At 25.5% G+C, this 16540-nt stretch overlaps 2 protein-coding genes across 2 annotated transcripts; both read left to right on the top strand.

Annotated features, from left to right (window-relative positions):
- The first annotated feature begins 82 nt into the window (after positions 1 to 82).
- Positions 83 to 3267, top strand: LOC126902317 (RING-type E3 ubiquitin-protein ligase PPIL2). Its single transcript, XM_050679443.1, has 10 exons — positions 83 to 353; positions 422 to 632; positions 730 to 873; positions 1247 to 1412; positions 1481 to 1629; positions 1715 to 1838; positions 2196 to 2496; positions 2635 to 2824; positions 2890 to 3059; positions 3127 to 3267. Exons 1-10 carry the CDS (start codon positions 322 to 324, stop codon positions 3200 to 3202), a joined length of 1563 nt encoding a protein of 520 aa, XP_050535400.1. The 5' UTR covers positions 83 to 321; the 3' UTR covers positions 3203 to 3267.
- Positions 3268 to 5945: 2678 nt separating this feature from the next.
- LOC126902333 (uncharacterized) lies at positions 5946 to 14113 on the top strand. Its single transcript, XM_050679487.1, has 4 exons — positions 5946 to 6084; positions 6280 to 6463; positions 10677 to 10881; positions 11673 to 14113. Exons 1-4 carry the CDS (start codon positions 6008 to 6010, stop codon positions 12026 to 12028), a joined length of 822 nt encoding a protein of 273 aa, XP_050535444.1. The 5' UTR covers positions 5946 to 6007; the 3' UTR covers positions 12029 to 14113.
- Positions 14114 to 16540: the final 2427 nt, after the last annotated feature.

Raw genomic sequence — 16540 nt, 5'->3', positions numbered from 1 at the left:
ATGCGTTGATTTTGTTACAATTTTTACATATTTAATACACTAAAAGTATAAGATTAAGTAAAAAACGAATTTTCAATCTTTCTTGAATTTAATATTAAGTCTATATAATAAAATATTATTATTGTATAATATTTTTTATTCATAAATAAAATTGTTTTCATTTTATTTATACTTTAATAAGTCATGAAATATTTAATAAACTATCAACTATTAATCAATAAATAATTTAATAAATTAGAATTTGAATTAGTTTTAAGCTTAGTACTTTATCATTACTTTAGTAATTATCAATTACTGTTTGAACGAAATAAACTATTCAAAATGGGTAAACGACAACATCAAAAAGATAAAATGTAAGCTTAAATTTTAAACGTTTCTAGAAGTACTGATTTATGTGTTTAATATCTTATTTAATTTTCAGGTATCTCACATACACAGAGTGGTCAACTTTATATGGTGGTAAAAGACCAGGAATTGAAAAACCAAAATTTGCACGTTTACCGTTTGACCACTGTTGTGTATCACTGGTAGTGTTTAAAAATCCCTATTGTGATCCTGATGGCAATATTTTTGAATATGAAGCATTACTAGAATACCTTCAACAGTTTAAACATAATCCAGTTACAGGCAAGGTATGGATAACAATATATTGAAATATAATGTATATTACTTAAAATCATATTTTAAAATTGAATTTAATAACTAATTGATTATTCAATTCATTTTTAGCCATTAGATTTGAAACAGCTGACAAAATTAAATTTTCATCGTAATGCAGCTGGTGAATACCATTGTCCAGTTCTGTTTAAATCATTGACAAAACACTCGCATATAGTAGCAATCAAAACAACTGGAAACGTCTTTTCATATGAGGTTTCAATTAATTTTTATTTCTGTTATTTATTTCTATTAATAATAAATTATAAACTCTTTCAACTATGTAATGAAATATAATTTTTTAATCCCTTAAAAAAGTTTAATCCCTTACAGTTATTGCTGTTTTTTAAAATTGAGTTAAAAAAAAAAAAAAAAAGTTTCTTCTAATACAATGAACATTATTTCATTTACAAATTATCAAAGTTTAGAATTTAATTTACTTCAATAGTCTCATAGTTGTTATAAAATCAAAAGTGATAAGATAAGAAAAACTATTAAATTTTCAAAATTGTTAAAACTAGATTAATTTATTCTGTCTATTTTTCTATGTTAAACATCAGATACATTTATTGTTTTATTATAATTTTAGGCTATCGAACAATTAAATATAAAGACAAAAAACTGGAAAGATCTTTTAAATGATGAACCTTTTCAACGTAAAGACATAATAACTCTACAAGATCCAACGCACTTAGCAAAATTTAATATTGCTAAGTTTCATCATGTTGTAAAAAAAATTAAAGTTACTGACCCTGGTAAGATTTTAATTGTTTTTATATTACTCAATTTAAATATTGTTTTAAAGGTGTTAATTAATATATAGAAGAAGAAGCTCAATTTAAAGACCCAGAAGGTCAGTTGAAAACTGTTTCCAAGACTACAAGAGATATCTTAGATACTCTAGGAAGAGATTACAAGGAGCCTGAAAAAAAAATTACTGAAGAAATTAAAAAACCTGATAAATTGAATGCTGTTTGTATAATACAGTTATAATATTTGTCACATTTGCTATGAATTTTTAAAGAAGTTTTTTAAAAAATTTTTTAAATTTGATTAGGCTCACTATTCTACTGGTCATGTTGCTGCTAGCTTTACATCAACAGCCATGGTTCCAGTTTGGAAGCATGAAGCAGCAATTTTAGAAGAAAACGAAATTCGTTATGAGCGCATAAAAAAAAAAGGTTAATATAGTAATAATTATTTTAATATATTTAAATTCAATATATTTTGATATACTAATTATTTAAAAAAGCTTAAAGAATGATCTTTTTTTTTAATATACAGAATATTGTTTTGATAAAAATGAAGTTGCAAATTTTTTTTTTTATTTTACAAAATTTTTATGTTTTTTTCAAAGCTTTTTATTGAAAATAACTTTTTTTATAAATAACTTATATTTAATATATATTTTTATGGTTTTTATTAATAAGGTTGTGAAAAATAATATTGCTCTATAAAATTTTGGAATAATTATAATATCTTATATAAAGTGCAAAAAATGTTAGTGTAATTTTATTAAAAATTTTATCTTATTACAGGTTATGTTCGTTTAGTCACCAATTATGGACCACTAAATTTAGAATTGTTTTGCCAAGAAGTTCCTAAAACTTGTGAAAATTTTATGAAACTATGTCAAAAAGAATACTATGATGGCACAATATTTCATAGGTCAATACGTAATTTTATGATCCAAGGTGGTGATCCAACAGGCACGGGTAAAGGTGGAGAATCATTTTGGGGCGAATCTTTTGAAGATGAATTCAAACAAAATTTAACTCACTCTGGTCGCGGAATTCTTTCTATGGCGAATTCCGGACCTAACACAAACAAATCACAATTGTAAGTTTAAAAAAACAATATGTATCTTGATAATACTTGACTAGGATAACAAATATTAAAATATTTAAATAAGTAGAATAAAAATCTAGATTTAGATAACAAAAATGTATCCATAATTATTTTATTATTCATTTTTAGTTTTATTACTTATCGCTCTTGCAAACATTTGGATAATAAACACACTGTGTTTGGTCGTATAGTTGGTGGCTTTGAAACACTTAATGCCATTGAAGAAATAGAAGTAGACAACAAAGATAGGCCAATATCTGATATTAATATAATAAGAACACATATATTTGTGGATCCATTTCAAGAAGTTGATGACAAAGTATATGGCTTGTATAATATCTAAAATCTTGAAGGTAAAATTTTCATTCCTTTTATAATGTTTAGATTGCTGAGGAACGCCAAGAAAAATTAAGTGATGTAGAATCAAGCAGTCAATGTACCAATAAAAATGAAAATAATTCTGTTTCTAGTGTTGCTATTCCTGGAGTTATACTGAAAACTTACAAATCTGGCGTTGGAAAATATATTAATCCCTCTGTTTTAAAACAGCCTAAGTAATAACTAAAAAATTTCTTATAACTTCACTTTTTATATACTTATATTTTTTTAATACATTTGCAGAGTTGACAGTGATGAACTACCAATTAAAAAAAAAAAAGATGTTGGTTATGATTTTCACAGCTTTAATAACTGGTAAAAATGAAAGTTTTTATAATTTATATATTTTTTTTAACATTCAAATAAACATAAATAATTATATAAGAGTTAATTAAAATTCTTTACAAATGTAAGATATTGTTCATAGTTGACTTTGTATTAAAAAGGAATATTAATAAAAAATAAAATAATGACATTTAAAAACTTTTTGTAAATTTTTCATAAACCTATAAACAATAATTTGTTAGCTTTAATTAAAACTTGATTTAAATAATTTTAAGAAACATTTTATTTGCTATTTTGTTTCCAATTAAATAATATAAATTATTTGTTTTCTTAACAAAAATAAATAAATTTTATATTTATGATTTAACTATATATAGTAAAATCCTTAATTGGGAAATAACCTTTAAACCTTTAATTTTTAATTTATACCATCTTAATTTAAATACATAATGCTAAATAAATTTTATAATATTTTTAACTTATTGAGGTTTTAATATATGATGAGAATATTTTAGTTTTTCATAATATATACCTATGAATCAGTGTACTATACTAACATAAGTAAAAATACATTAAACTGTTATCTTAAATAATATTACTGTACCCAATGTGTTGTTTAACACTGAGTATAGTGTTTGTTTATCAACAAATAGGCTTTTAATAATTCTAATATTTTAACATTATGCGTAATAAAACATATTTTTATATTATTTGGTTTTTGATGATTATGCTGTTAAGATTAATATTTAATTATAACTAAATTAATATTTGTGAAAAATTGTCCATAACATTATTATTATTTGTAAGATTTAAATTTAGAATACTCAATTTATATATTAATGATTCTTTAAAAAACATAAAAATACTTATGAAACTGTTATTTATATATGGATGCACTCTTTTAATACATGCATGTTATTTAACATCATGCGTAATAAAACATTTACTCACAAATAATTTTGTAATATAGTTTTTAAGATACTGGTATATAAGATTGTTGACGACCTGTATACAGAGACGTATTCACATATTGTCTGCCTATAGTCATTTGAAATTTTGCCGTACTTCATAACGTTATGGTCAATTTTCTCTATTTTCGCCATAATACTACTAATTCTCCCTCAAAAAAAAAAAAAGGATTTAAACATATTTTTCCAGCAATTTTTGTTTATTAATAAATTATAAAATAAGCATTGTTTTTAATCTGTTATATTATTAACATAAGTATATAATAGTATAAGTATATAAACTATATATATAAATAGTGGGCGGCTTCCTTAAAAGTGATTTCACTTGCCCGACTGGAGCTTTACGCTGATATTAAGTAGGCTTCTTTAAAAAGTTGTCCCTTGTCTCCGAATAGGAATAAATAATACGTATTACTAGTCTGATTCAAACATCGCTTTAGCACGGTTAAACATCTCTCCGATTCGTGGCAAAACCTTTGTCGCCTACCGGGTTAATGAGATTTAAGAAAATAGTAAAAATGTTAAAACACAATAAGTTAATTTTCGAACACGGACACACAAGATTGCTATACGCTGGACCACAAGCGTTGTTATCATCTTTACGCGAAAAATACTGGCCGTTGAATGAGCGAAACATTGCCAGATAAACTAATACGTCGCGTGTTTTCCTTCGAAGCCATACATATTCTAGCCTTTTATGGGTAATTTGCCGAGCTCACGCGTTAGTCATTTTTTGCAACTGTAGTTGGTTATGCTGGGCAAATTCTTCTTCTTTTACCTCGCCTTTATCCCAACCAATGGAGTCGGCAACCCTTATCTTAAACTTCCACTTGACACGATCTCCCACATCATCTACGCACACATCAGTCGTCATCATATCGCATTCAATAACATTCCTCCATTTCTTTTTTTGTCTTACTCTACCTCTTCTTCCTTCAACATTAATTTCCATAACTGTACTTATAGCTTCCGATTCCTCTCTCCTCATAACAAAACCAAACCATTTAAGCCTATATAGCATAAATTCAAATTGGTTTTTAGATATACATGTTTCATTTCTCATTTTCTTTTCTATTACCTTTTAAAGTTAATTTTTCTAAAATGTTGAAATTTTCTCATATTTTTTACTAATATAACAATTGATTGTTTAATCATTATAAAAATTATATTTTTGAAGTTCTCGTAATATATTCTATTGAATAATAGAAGCTCTAAGTTAATGATAAAATTTTTTATTGTAATACGTTAATACCTTTTTTTAAGATAACTGTTATAAGCAGCTTCAAACGACGGCGGGGACGTTAATTTGATCATACGTTCTTAAATTTTGCATTACTCATTGTTATAAGCAAAAAAAATTTAAGAAAAAAAATGTAAAGTCTCTGTAATAAAATTAATTTTTAACGACCCCTTTAAAATCACCTATTTTTAGTATAGATTCTACTAAAAATAATTACAACTAGTTAGATAATATTTCTTTGTCATATGTAAAATACTTAACTATGACCGAAAATATAAAATTAGCCCTAAACAATGTTTTGGGAGTAATTAGTAAAAAAAATTTATATATCAACGTAATTTATTATTTATAATTATTTTTTCTATAATGAAACTCAACAGTACTAGGTATTTACAGATTATAATGTGTTTCTGTACAAATACTGTTAATGAAAATAGTAAATTTTTGGCTTTTCTATTTAACTATGCTATAAATATAAAATAATGAATAATAAGATAATATAATTAATCATAATAAATGTATAAATTATTTAATAGCTAAAGACATAAATATTTTCAATGAAAATTAAACTTTTGTACTAAAATTTCTCCCTATTTGATCAAATTTTCAATTTATACATCTTACGTTAAAAATGATTCAAATGATTTTATTAAAATTATTTATAATATTTCATACATGCTATCGAACATCTGGTAATCTTAAAAAGGAGTGAGTATTAATTCGTATTTTTCTATTTTAATACGTAAAAAAATTCGATTTATATTTCATGATAATATGAAATCTATACTTGGCAAATTTTTTTTGCTACAATTTTTATCTGTAATATTAAATACAATTATTTTTTTTTTTAATAAACATATTAAAAAAAATTGTCAAGACTTAAAAATACATTTTTTTCTACAGTTTAGATATAGCATGGGCTGAATTTGATAAACATTTAAAATGTGATCACTTACAGTATATTGGTTACTATAAAGGAATGGAAGATGATATGGACATGCATTCTAAAATAAAAAGACAATATTTATCTGCAATAAATAATATTAGAAATTGGCATGGTGTTGAACCTTTAAAACAAAATAATGAAGTAAATTTTTAAATAAATAGTAATAAGTGAAAAGTATAATAAACTAAAAAGGAATAAGAAAAATAGAAAAAGTTTCACATTACACGACGTATAGTCAATATAATTTTTAACGAAAACGATTCAAACTTTAAATAATATGATTTAATTACACAAAATCTGAGACTGATTTAATTTGTAAAAGATATTAAACGCTCCACATTTTTATAAGAAATATAATTTTATTATTTTTTTTGTATCTATGTTGAATAAGAACTTTTTTTTGAGAGAGAGAGTAAATTTTATTGAAAGATCGACATAAATATTTTTTAATATTTTTTCTTTTCTATTTTTTTATTACAAGTAATATATATTCGAGACGACCTTGCGGTCTTAATCAAAATTTTTTACAAATTACATTTAACATCTAATATTACATAAAACGTATAGTTAAGATATTATACACAATGAAGGAGAGAAACTTCCAGTGAAGAGTTTCCAAACTTAAGTAAATTTACATTATATAATATATATTCACAATAAGTCGTATGGTTTATTTTTTTTTAATCTTCTAACATCTTGTGAGTAATCAAGCAGTTGAGCAGCAGCTTTGTTGACGTGGGTCTTCAGACGATTTTCATGTGCCCTGGCATACCGTTGAATTTTTTCTCTGACGGTTGGTATCATCATATCCTTATGAATATTGTCATTTTTTTACACATGTACGCATTGGTAATAGTACGGAGAGTAATGTTTTGCATAGTTTTAATTTTATCAATCCAAGACTTGCTAGCGCAGCCCCATAGTTGAACGCAGTAAGTTCATATTGGTTTTAAGATAGATACATAAAGTAATGTTTTATTTTCTATTGATAATTGTGATCTCCGGCCAATTAACTAATACATATTACTTTTAATCTTTTTCTGTCCTGGCCAAAACAAAATTCAATAATATTTATATCTATGTAAACATTTTATCAAGATGGTATTTTGGTGGCCCAATGTGTTCCCGAGCTAACGATTTGAAAGGATGCGGAAAAATAATCACCAATACAAAATATATTATCAAACACTGATAATATATTTTATTAACATTGCGCGATGTTCGTTAGATCAAAGACATTAAGCTCAGAGACTAGCTACTCAATACACATAGGCTTACAGATATATTCTAATCTAATATACCTAATTCTAAAATATTATCTAGTTGTAACCTTTACTCTGTCCGTCGGCGCGACGTTCGTGAAAACAAAGACATTAAACTCAAAGAATACCACACAATAAGTATAGTATTTCATTGCGTTTAGTCCATTATAATTATTATTAAATTAATTTAAGTCTCAATTTTAACTGAGAAAATTGTGACCTTTAGCTATGTCCACCGGTAGGATGTTCGTACCGGTAACAAGAAAAGTTCAAACTTACTTTTACTATTAAATAAAAATTTAAAGTTGGATTGGATTTATTATTAAAATATAACAATTAAAAAAAAAAGGATTAATTTTTAAAATGTTATTTGACATTTATTTCCACAGAAAAATAAAACATTATAATTTAATGAACAAATGAACTAAAATTAAAAGATTTACCAAAACAAATTTCACTTTAAAATATCTAAGTGTAATGTAATTTTAATAAAACTGTAGTACATTGGGGTTGCGGCACAATGGGGACGTGGCATAGTTGGGATTAGTATAGATGATATCTGACAGTAATAAAAATCACTATCATATGAAACGCTTCGATGCAAATCTGTAGATAGTGTTTAATTTTAAGAAATTGGTGAATTATTGAAAAACAAAATTCTAACTCAAAAAGAATTATGGAAAAATTGCAAAAAAATCAATTCTACGGGGAATGATTTTTACTGAATCGGCAAATGTTCATCGCATTCGTTTTTTGATAAAATTGGTAATATAAGCTGATTCAACTGTTAAAATTAATTTTTTCGACTTTAAAGAAAAAACACTTGCAAATTATCTATTTAGTTTAACCACGTGATTCATATTATCGATAAAACTGTCGTTATCCATGACTTAATGTATATAGTGTTACGTAAAAATATTAAATTATATTACGTAACATGAGCTTTAATTTAAAATATGTTCAAATGACGCAGTATTACCAGAACATTTTGAAAACCTAAGTTGAGATAACTTTTTAAACCTAATTTGAAAAGTTTTGAACACTCTCTGTATAAGGAGAAATGGTTTGATTAAAAAAAAGTATGTTGGATAAAGGAGTACATGTAATAGATTTCTAAAAAAAAAATTCGTATTGATCCATACATTTTTCAAAAAATTATAGTAATTTAAAGTTGAAAAAATAAAATATGAAATCGTAAATTTTAACACCAAAATTTCATGTTTTTTATATACGGCAACCATTTTCACATAGAAGATGAGTCGTCGGGAAAAATTCTTTTTTTTGAACGAATGTTTGAAGCTCGGAGTATTTCCAGAACATTTTTAATACTTAAGTTGAAAAAATTAATATTAGTGCAGAATTTGCTATTTTGAAACCTCACCTAAGGGCAGGTAATGGGTTAAATTTTCGAAAAATTGATATCAAATAAAAGGAAAATATCTACGGTTTCAATATAAAAAAATGATTATTTTGATTTGTTTATTTTTCAATAAGTTATGGCAATTTTTAGAAAATAAAAGTTAAAAAAATGTCGAAATTTACCGATTTTAAAAATCGTAATTTTTGACGGATTTTCACTATTTACGGGGAACGAGGCCAAAATTTTCAATTTTTGAGGGTAATGTCTTCAACTAGATACTATTTGAGAACTTTTGACGTATCGTTGAGAAAAATCGATCTAGTGAAAGTTGAGAAAAAGTAGTGACAGACACAAAAAAAAAATAAATAAATAAACACATCAGGGTAAAATTAATACCTTCTCAGATTCTTAAAGAGCTTAAAGATATTCTAAGTCAAAAAAAAAAATAAGAAAAAAGACTGGTGTTTTTAAATAAAAAAATATATTAAGGCCAAATTAATTAAAAAATGAGACAGTCTTGAGTAAGTTGATAATCTTGAGTAGAATGTCACAGATTTTGTGTATTTTAAAATTACCGAATAAACTGGTTTTGACGGGGAAATTTGGTTTTTTATAGCCAGTAGGAGGCAGTCTAGCAATTCCTAGCGTGATCTTGGAAGCTGAGGCTTTCTATTTTAATTAGTTAATTATAATGGGGGAGCTGCGCGTAGACATAACTTAAAAATTTGTAAAATAAATAGATTTTATTCTATAATTAACTGGTTATTTTATATTTTAAATAAGGAAATTCTGCTTTGGTGATATTCATAATACGTGACATACATGTACAAACGATAACATTATATTATATGTTAATATCATAAGTGATAATATAATATTACAAAAGTTATTAGCTTTTGGTAACTTATCATCATAATATCCTATTTTAATTTAGTATCAATCGAACAGTTATTGTTGTTGATAGAATAATATCTATGCGTAAGAACTGTGTAAAATCGTTATATCAAGTTCATTTATCATATAACCTTACAATTTGGAAGGGCAGAGCCTACAAAAATACGTGATACTTTCTGCACGAAGGCAATTACATTCCCTTTAGTTGGTTATTTCTTTGTTCATACCTTATACCAACGGCGCCATTAGGGGGTGTCAACATGAACATTTGAAAACTGAGGTCAGTGAATTCGCACTCTTTCTGATCGGACCTTGAGTGACCCGTTCTTCAATAAAATCCATTTTATCCATAAAATGTATTGAAAATAAATTTGTATTTAATAAATATGATACATTATATTTCCTATTTAGTTATTTAAAATATAAAAAAAGTTTCTTTTCAACAATATTTCTCTTTGTCACCGTGATCAGATACAACACAGGTTTTTACTAGTTATGAGAATTTTCGAATAATTTAAGCTATCGAATAACTATTTGAATTGTTTTTATAAATCTTTTAACAATTTAAAGTAATTTCAACAATTACTCAACAAAACCCGGTTTCACCATCAACAGGTGAAACGCGGTTTTTGCAATTTTCATCACTAAACATTTTCAAGCCGCACTTGACTCTTCGTTTAAGTATAAAAATGTTAATAACTTCCTAATAATGGTCATATATTTTATTATACTACATATATTTTTGAACACTTACTTAAAAGAGCTGCAATATTCTATTTTAAAACTATCATTTTTATTACTAGTGTATAAACGTTTTTAATAATAATATAAATTTTAGTTGGATGTTTTTGCACAGTCATGTGCAAATTATAGAGCTAGAACAGGACAATGTGATAAATTCAATTCAGTTTTTGGAATATTGATCACATCTTCTAGAGTTTCTAATGACGCAGGAAAAAAAGTACCTTATGAATTATATAGAAATATTGATAAAGACGGTGAGCCTTTTGATTTTGAAGCAAATGAGGATGAAATGATTAAAAGTAAGTAATAATAATAAATAAAAAATTATAGGTAAATAATTTTTAGGGAAGTTTTGAAAATATTAACATTATAAAAATATAAAAACATTATAGTTATTAACAGAGAGTATATACTTGGACCGATTCATACTGTTAACATACAATGATTCCCACTACAATAGTAGTGTAAGTTATCTGTACTGCCGGCCGATCAGCTGTCACACACCACACATGCACATATCCATGCAATTCATTATACTTATATAATTTGTTGATTATAGACGTATTTTAGCTTCGACGCGAAGCTAAAAAGGTATTAATTTTACTATGTGTTTTTTTAATTTTTTTTTTGTGTCAGTTACCACTTTTTCTTAGCTGTCACAGAACCGATACGTCAAAAGATCATAAATTGTTTATAGTCGAAAATATTACCCTCAAAAATTGAAAAACATTCTCTCATTCCCCGTAAATGGTAGAAAACTCCAAAAAAATTACAATTTTTAAAATCATATTTTTTTTATAAATTTGACCCTTTACCTGTCCACAAAGAGGGATTCAAAATAACAACTTTTTCACAAAAAATTAACTTTTTCAACTAAACTTTTGAAAGTGTTCCGAAAACTCTGACACTTTTATATATATCTTAAATTAAAGCTCATTTTGGTCAAAAGTTTAGATTCGGTTTATTACGGTTTACTTATCGTCATATTTTGATGACCAACTTTCGTTTATGAAAATTGAATTATGGTTAAATAATTTTACATTTATAAGCTTATTATTATTTATTTGCTAAGCTATATGATTTTATATAGATGATAAAAAAAATTGGTTTGGACCTATAACTACAATGATTTGGAAAAATGCCATTAACATAGGAATTGGTGTGGCAAAAAAAAATGAAATTATAATTGATGGTGAAAAAGTAGATGGAAAATTTTATGTTATTGTAGCAGTAATACATCCTATGCCATGCATATTGGGAAAATATAAAGAAAATATAACACCTAGAAATCTTGAAATCATGATACATGATGGTTACTTCGAATTTCTTCAGGAAACAAAAAAACGCGACCAAAATGTAATTAAATACGAACTCGAGTCATATGTCCGAAAACTTATGAGATCTTCTTCAAAAAAAAATCTCATTATCGAAAAGAAAGAAAACTAAATGTTCAATAGATTATTACTTGGTTTTTGATGATTAACAAAAACCAATTAATATTAATATCTAATTATAACTACTTTAATCTTTGTGAAAAATTGTCCATCACATTATTATAATTTAACGATTAAAATTAAAATTTCTCAATTTATATGTTAATGATTCTTTAAAAAAAAAAAATTCTAAAAAGCTAAAAATAAGACTCTGAATAACTCTAATAACTTATTTGTAATATGCATTCTTTTAACACGTGTATGTTATTTAAATTCATGCGTTCGATTTGTGTTTTATAGTTTTGTTAAAAAATCACAAATCGTATTTACTTGAACACATTGCCCTTAAAAATTTTTTTAATTTTTTTTTATTAGAAATATACAATCTGTACAATGAGCACTATAAGCAAATACGATAAGAGTAGAAAAATTTACATGAATACATTTTGATGGAAGAAACTATTCATTAGTGACACTTCCCATGATTTTTTTTTTTTTTTTTTTTTTAAATTTATATTTTATATTTCCAATGACTTAATTATATTAATATTAATTGATATTATTAAAATGAAGATCACGGCACCACTTACGTTTTAAACGTCTGGGTGGGTCTCCAGGTATGGACAAGGTTGAGAGGTTTTTTATTAGGAGATTATAGTGGGAGAGTAATTTAATGTGGAATCTTTTATAGTAGAAGATGGCTTCTTCGTGGACTGTTTTTAAGTTAAGGTCGTTATGGAGTGTATAATTAGAGATATAAGGAGGTGCATTGATTAGTTTCTTAAGACAATATTTTGAAAGCATTGAATTTTATTGGTATTGATTTTTTAGCATTGCCCCATAACTGAAGTCCGTAAGTCTATATGGGCTTTAAAAGAGATTTATAAATTAGAAGTTTAATATTAATGTATGTAAATTTATTGTTTATGATTAATGTTTTAAGTAACCGCAGAAGGCTATTTAAAGACGAGCGTTTAATTTTAATGTGCTGAGCCCACGTGAGCCGTTTATCTAATGTGAGACCAACATACTTGACCGAGGAAGAGGAGGGAATTTATACTCTATATAGGGAGACACCAGGACAAGGGAGAAGTCTTAGAGTAAAGGTAGTATAAACTGATTTTGATTGATTAATTTTAAATCTCCATTTTGTGTACCAGTCTTCCATTAGGTATAGATGATTCTGCAAGTTGTCGGATGCAATTTGAGTGTCAGAGTTACAAGACAAGATAGTTTTGTCGTCAGCATAATCTGCAATAATGGTGTTAGGAGTTGTGGGTTGGTCTGAGGTATAGATATTAAAAAGGATTGGAGATAGGCTACCTCTTTTGGAACTCCCGCATTTAGAGAGGCTACATCAGATACTGAAGAACCAAGACGTATTTGGAAAAAACGATCTGTTAAATAAGATTTAAAAAACAGGTAGTAAGAGGGATGCAAACATTTTTTTAATTTATATAGCAGCCAACGTGCCAACCCTTAAAAATTGGACAAATTTCTCTTGTCTCCATTAAATGTGGGACATCCTCAAACAAATGTTGATTTTAAAACGTTTTTGTTGTTTTTTTTGTAAAATTACTATAACTCTTTTAAAAAATTAACGAAATCAAAACAATTTTTTTTATATAATTACCTTAGGTATTTCCCTTTCGTTTTGTATAAATTATTTGAAAATCTAACCCTTTAACTGCCCAGAGAGATGGATTCAAAATAGCAACATTTGGACAAAAATTTATCTTTTTGAACTAAACTTTTGAAAATGTTACGGGATTACTCCGAGTATTAAACATATGTTAATAAAAGATACATATACTTTTATATCTTTTATGTACTATTAGTTCAAAAAAAAAATTGTTCTGGCGACTTATAATATCTGTTGTATTTAATATTCATACTACTTTTGTGTTAAAAGTTTTGATTTCATATTTTATTTTTTCGACTTTATATTGTTATAAATTTTTGAAAAATGTGTAGATCAAGATAAAATTTATTTTATAAATACTTTATATACAGGTTGGCCCACCACTCACTGACAACTTAAATAACTTTTGATCCAGTTAATATTTTTACTTGATTTTTTTTTTAAATAATAGTTATACGTTAGGTCTATAATTATATCTCAATAATTAATTTTTTTACATTTTATTAAAAATATTAATTATTTTTAAATTTTAAATAAAATGTAAAAAAAAAATCTAAGATAGCTATTTTGTAGAGTAGAATTTAAGAAAAATTTTAGTAAAAAAATATCTTATTAATATTCAGTAGTAAATATTCTGTAGCGTTTTGAAGTTTGTGAAAATTTGAATTTTCATGTACTATTTTACGGTATTAAACATTGAAATACGTATTGAGAAAAGGACAGAAGAAAACGCTATCTTTTCAATATACTTTTGAATGAGAGTGATAAGTAATAATTGCCTTATCTAATTTCTTATCATGGTATTAATGCCAAGTTTGTAATGTATACACATTATCATCATATGTATACACAGTAATCATGAAAAGATAGCGTTTTCTTCTGTCCTTTTCTCAATACGTATTTCAATGTTTAATACCGTAAAATAATACATGAAAATTCAAATTTTCACAAACTTCAAAACGCTACAGAATATTTACTATTGAATATTAATAAGATATTTTTTTACTAAAATTTTTCTTAAATTTTATTCTACAAAATAGCTATCTTAGATTTTTTTTTTACATTTTATTTAAAATTTAAAAATAATTAATATTTTTAATAAAATGTAAAAAAATTAATTATTGAGATATAGGTATAGACCTAACGTATAACTATTATTTAAAAAAAAATCAACTAAAAATATTAACTGGATCAAAAGTTATTTAAGTTGTCAGTGAGTGGTGGGCCACCCTGTATATATATATTTTAATTACTATTAAAACTTATCACAATAATACTAGTATTTTTTATTCATAATTATTTTAAAAATTATTTTTAACTTTTTAGTCCGATGTGCTTTGAAAGCGTGTTATTTTAGTTTTTTTTAAACTATATTTATTTTTATATATTTAGATCACTCTGTATAATCAAATTTTTATAAATTGTATATTTATATTACTGTGTATATTCAATTTTATACGATTTATTCATTAATAGCACATTAATATTAATGTTAATGATTTTGGGTAATTCTGTCTATTGCAACTTTTTTTTTTATATCTAGATCATTCTTTATATTGACAATTTTTTTTGTTTTTACATTTGGATCACTCTGTGTTATTCTGATTTTTAAAAATTTTATTTAGATTACACTTAATTTTTAAATTTATAAGCTTTATTCATTCATATAACTCAACAGATATATAATTAGTAATGGAAATTGGGTAATTTTGTCCATGGCAACTTTTTTGTTTTTACATTTAGAACACTTTTGTAGTAATACAAAAAATAAGCAAAAACTATGTATTTGGGTAATTTAATTTGACCAATGTTGGATGTTAGGGATTTGGTCAATTCAGGAGCAACGAGGTTCTATCGGGGTTGTAGAGTCCGAGGGTTTAGAACAATAAAGACAAGTAGATATAAAAAGAATTTATTAAAGTTTCTCTATAGAGATATTACAAATGAACTAACTGGTAAGTACCTGAAATAATACACTGAGGCAACGAAGAGGCGGTGGCCATCTCACGAATACCATGTAATGTGATTACGTATAAGGTACGAACTAGTCAGTAACAATTAATAAAGTTTGAATATAAATATGTGATCTATTGCTTTATCATTCTTTACTCAGATTATTAATTCAAATAATTAGGTTAATATAAATTTACTTACTTTTTTATTTGGCTTGTACAAAGATCGTCAAGGTTTGCGTAAATATTTATAATATCTCTTTTAAATAAATAAAGTGTTAACGCAAAATAATTGTATTCAATATCGCTTTAAAATGTACCGACGACAACACGGGGTCGCGGCTAGTTTGTTCAAAATCAAATAGAAGAATTCTGAATTCCTTATTGAATTCAGGTCTTCAAAAGGAAGAGAGAATTCCGCTCTCTTAGAAAATCAGCGCCTTTTTATATTACTTTTAATTACCCCCATCATGGGTTGTTGCCGTCAGCGCTTTTAGTGATTTTCAGTTTATTGTGAAAAATTTGAACATAACATGATAATTATTTTTAAGATAAGATGCATAGTATAAAATAATCAATTTAACATGTATATACATATATAATAACTAATGTACAAATGTGTATATGTTATGACAGATAAATTAATTATTTGTGTTGTATACAATTGGTATTAAATATAGAGTAATAATTTTTTATTGATAATGTAAGATGCGTAATGCAGAACATTGTGCATATTACGACACTTTATACACTCAAATTTTTTTTAGATTACTGCGTATTCTCAAATTGTAATATTAATACATTTATAGCACCCTATAACTATATTATTTGTAATGATATTTTGATTATTCAGTTTATTGCAATGTTTTTTTCTACATTTGGATCACTCTGTATATTGAAATTGTATGAATTTATAAATGGGGATCGAACA

The sequence above is a fragment of the Daktulosphaira vitifoliae genome, unplaced genomic scaffold, assembly GCF_025091365.1.
Source record: "Daktulosphaira vitifoliae isolate Bord-2020 unplaced genomic scaffold, ASM2509136v1 Scaffold_3, whole genome shotgun sequence".
Taxonomy (NCBI): Eukaryota; Metazoa; Arthropoda; class Insecta; order Hemiptera; family Phylloxeridae; genus Daktulosphaira; species Daktulosphaira vitifoliae.
This window is presented reverse-complemented; position numbering and strand designations above follow the sequence as displayed.

What these genes read in the sequence shown, in the direction of transcription:
- LOC126902333 (XM_050679487.1), top strand. Translation starts at nt 6,008, where the DNA reads ATGATTCAAATGATTTTATTAAAATTATTTATAATATTTCATACATGC. An exon ending in CTTTAAAACAAAATAATGAA is followed by an intron (nt 6,464 to 10,676) that starts GTAAATTTTTAA and finishes TATAAATTTTAG; the next exon opens with TTGGATGTTTTTGCACAGTC. An exon ending in TGAGGATGAAATGATTAAAA is followed by an intron (nt 10,882 to 11,672) that starts GTAAGTAATAAT and finishes GATTTTATATAG; the next exon opens with ATGATAAAAAAAATTGGTTT.
- LOC126902317 (XM_050679443.1), top strand. Translation starts at nt 322, where the DNA reads ATGGGTAAACGACAACATCAAAAAGATAAAAT. An exon ending in CAACATCAAAAAGATAAAAT is followed by an intron (nt 354 to 421) that starts GTAAGCTTAAAT and finishes TTTAATTTTCAG; the next exon opens with GTATCTCACATACACAGAGT. An exon ending in AACACAAACAAATCACAATT is followed by an intron (nt 2,497 to 2,634) that starts GTAAGTTTAAAA and finishes ATTCATTTTTAG; the next exon opens with TTTTATTACTTATCGCTCTT.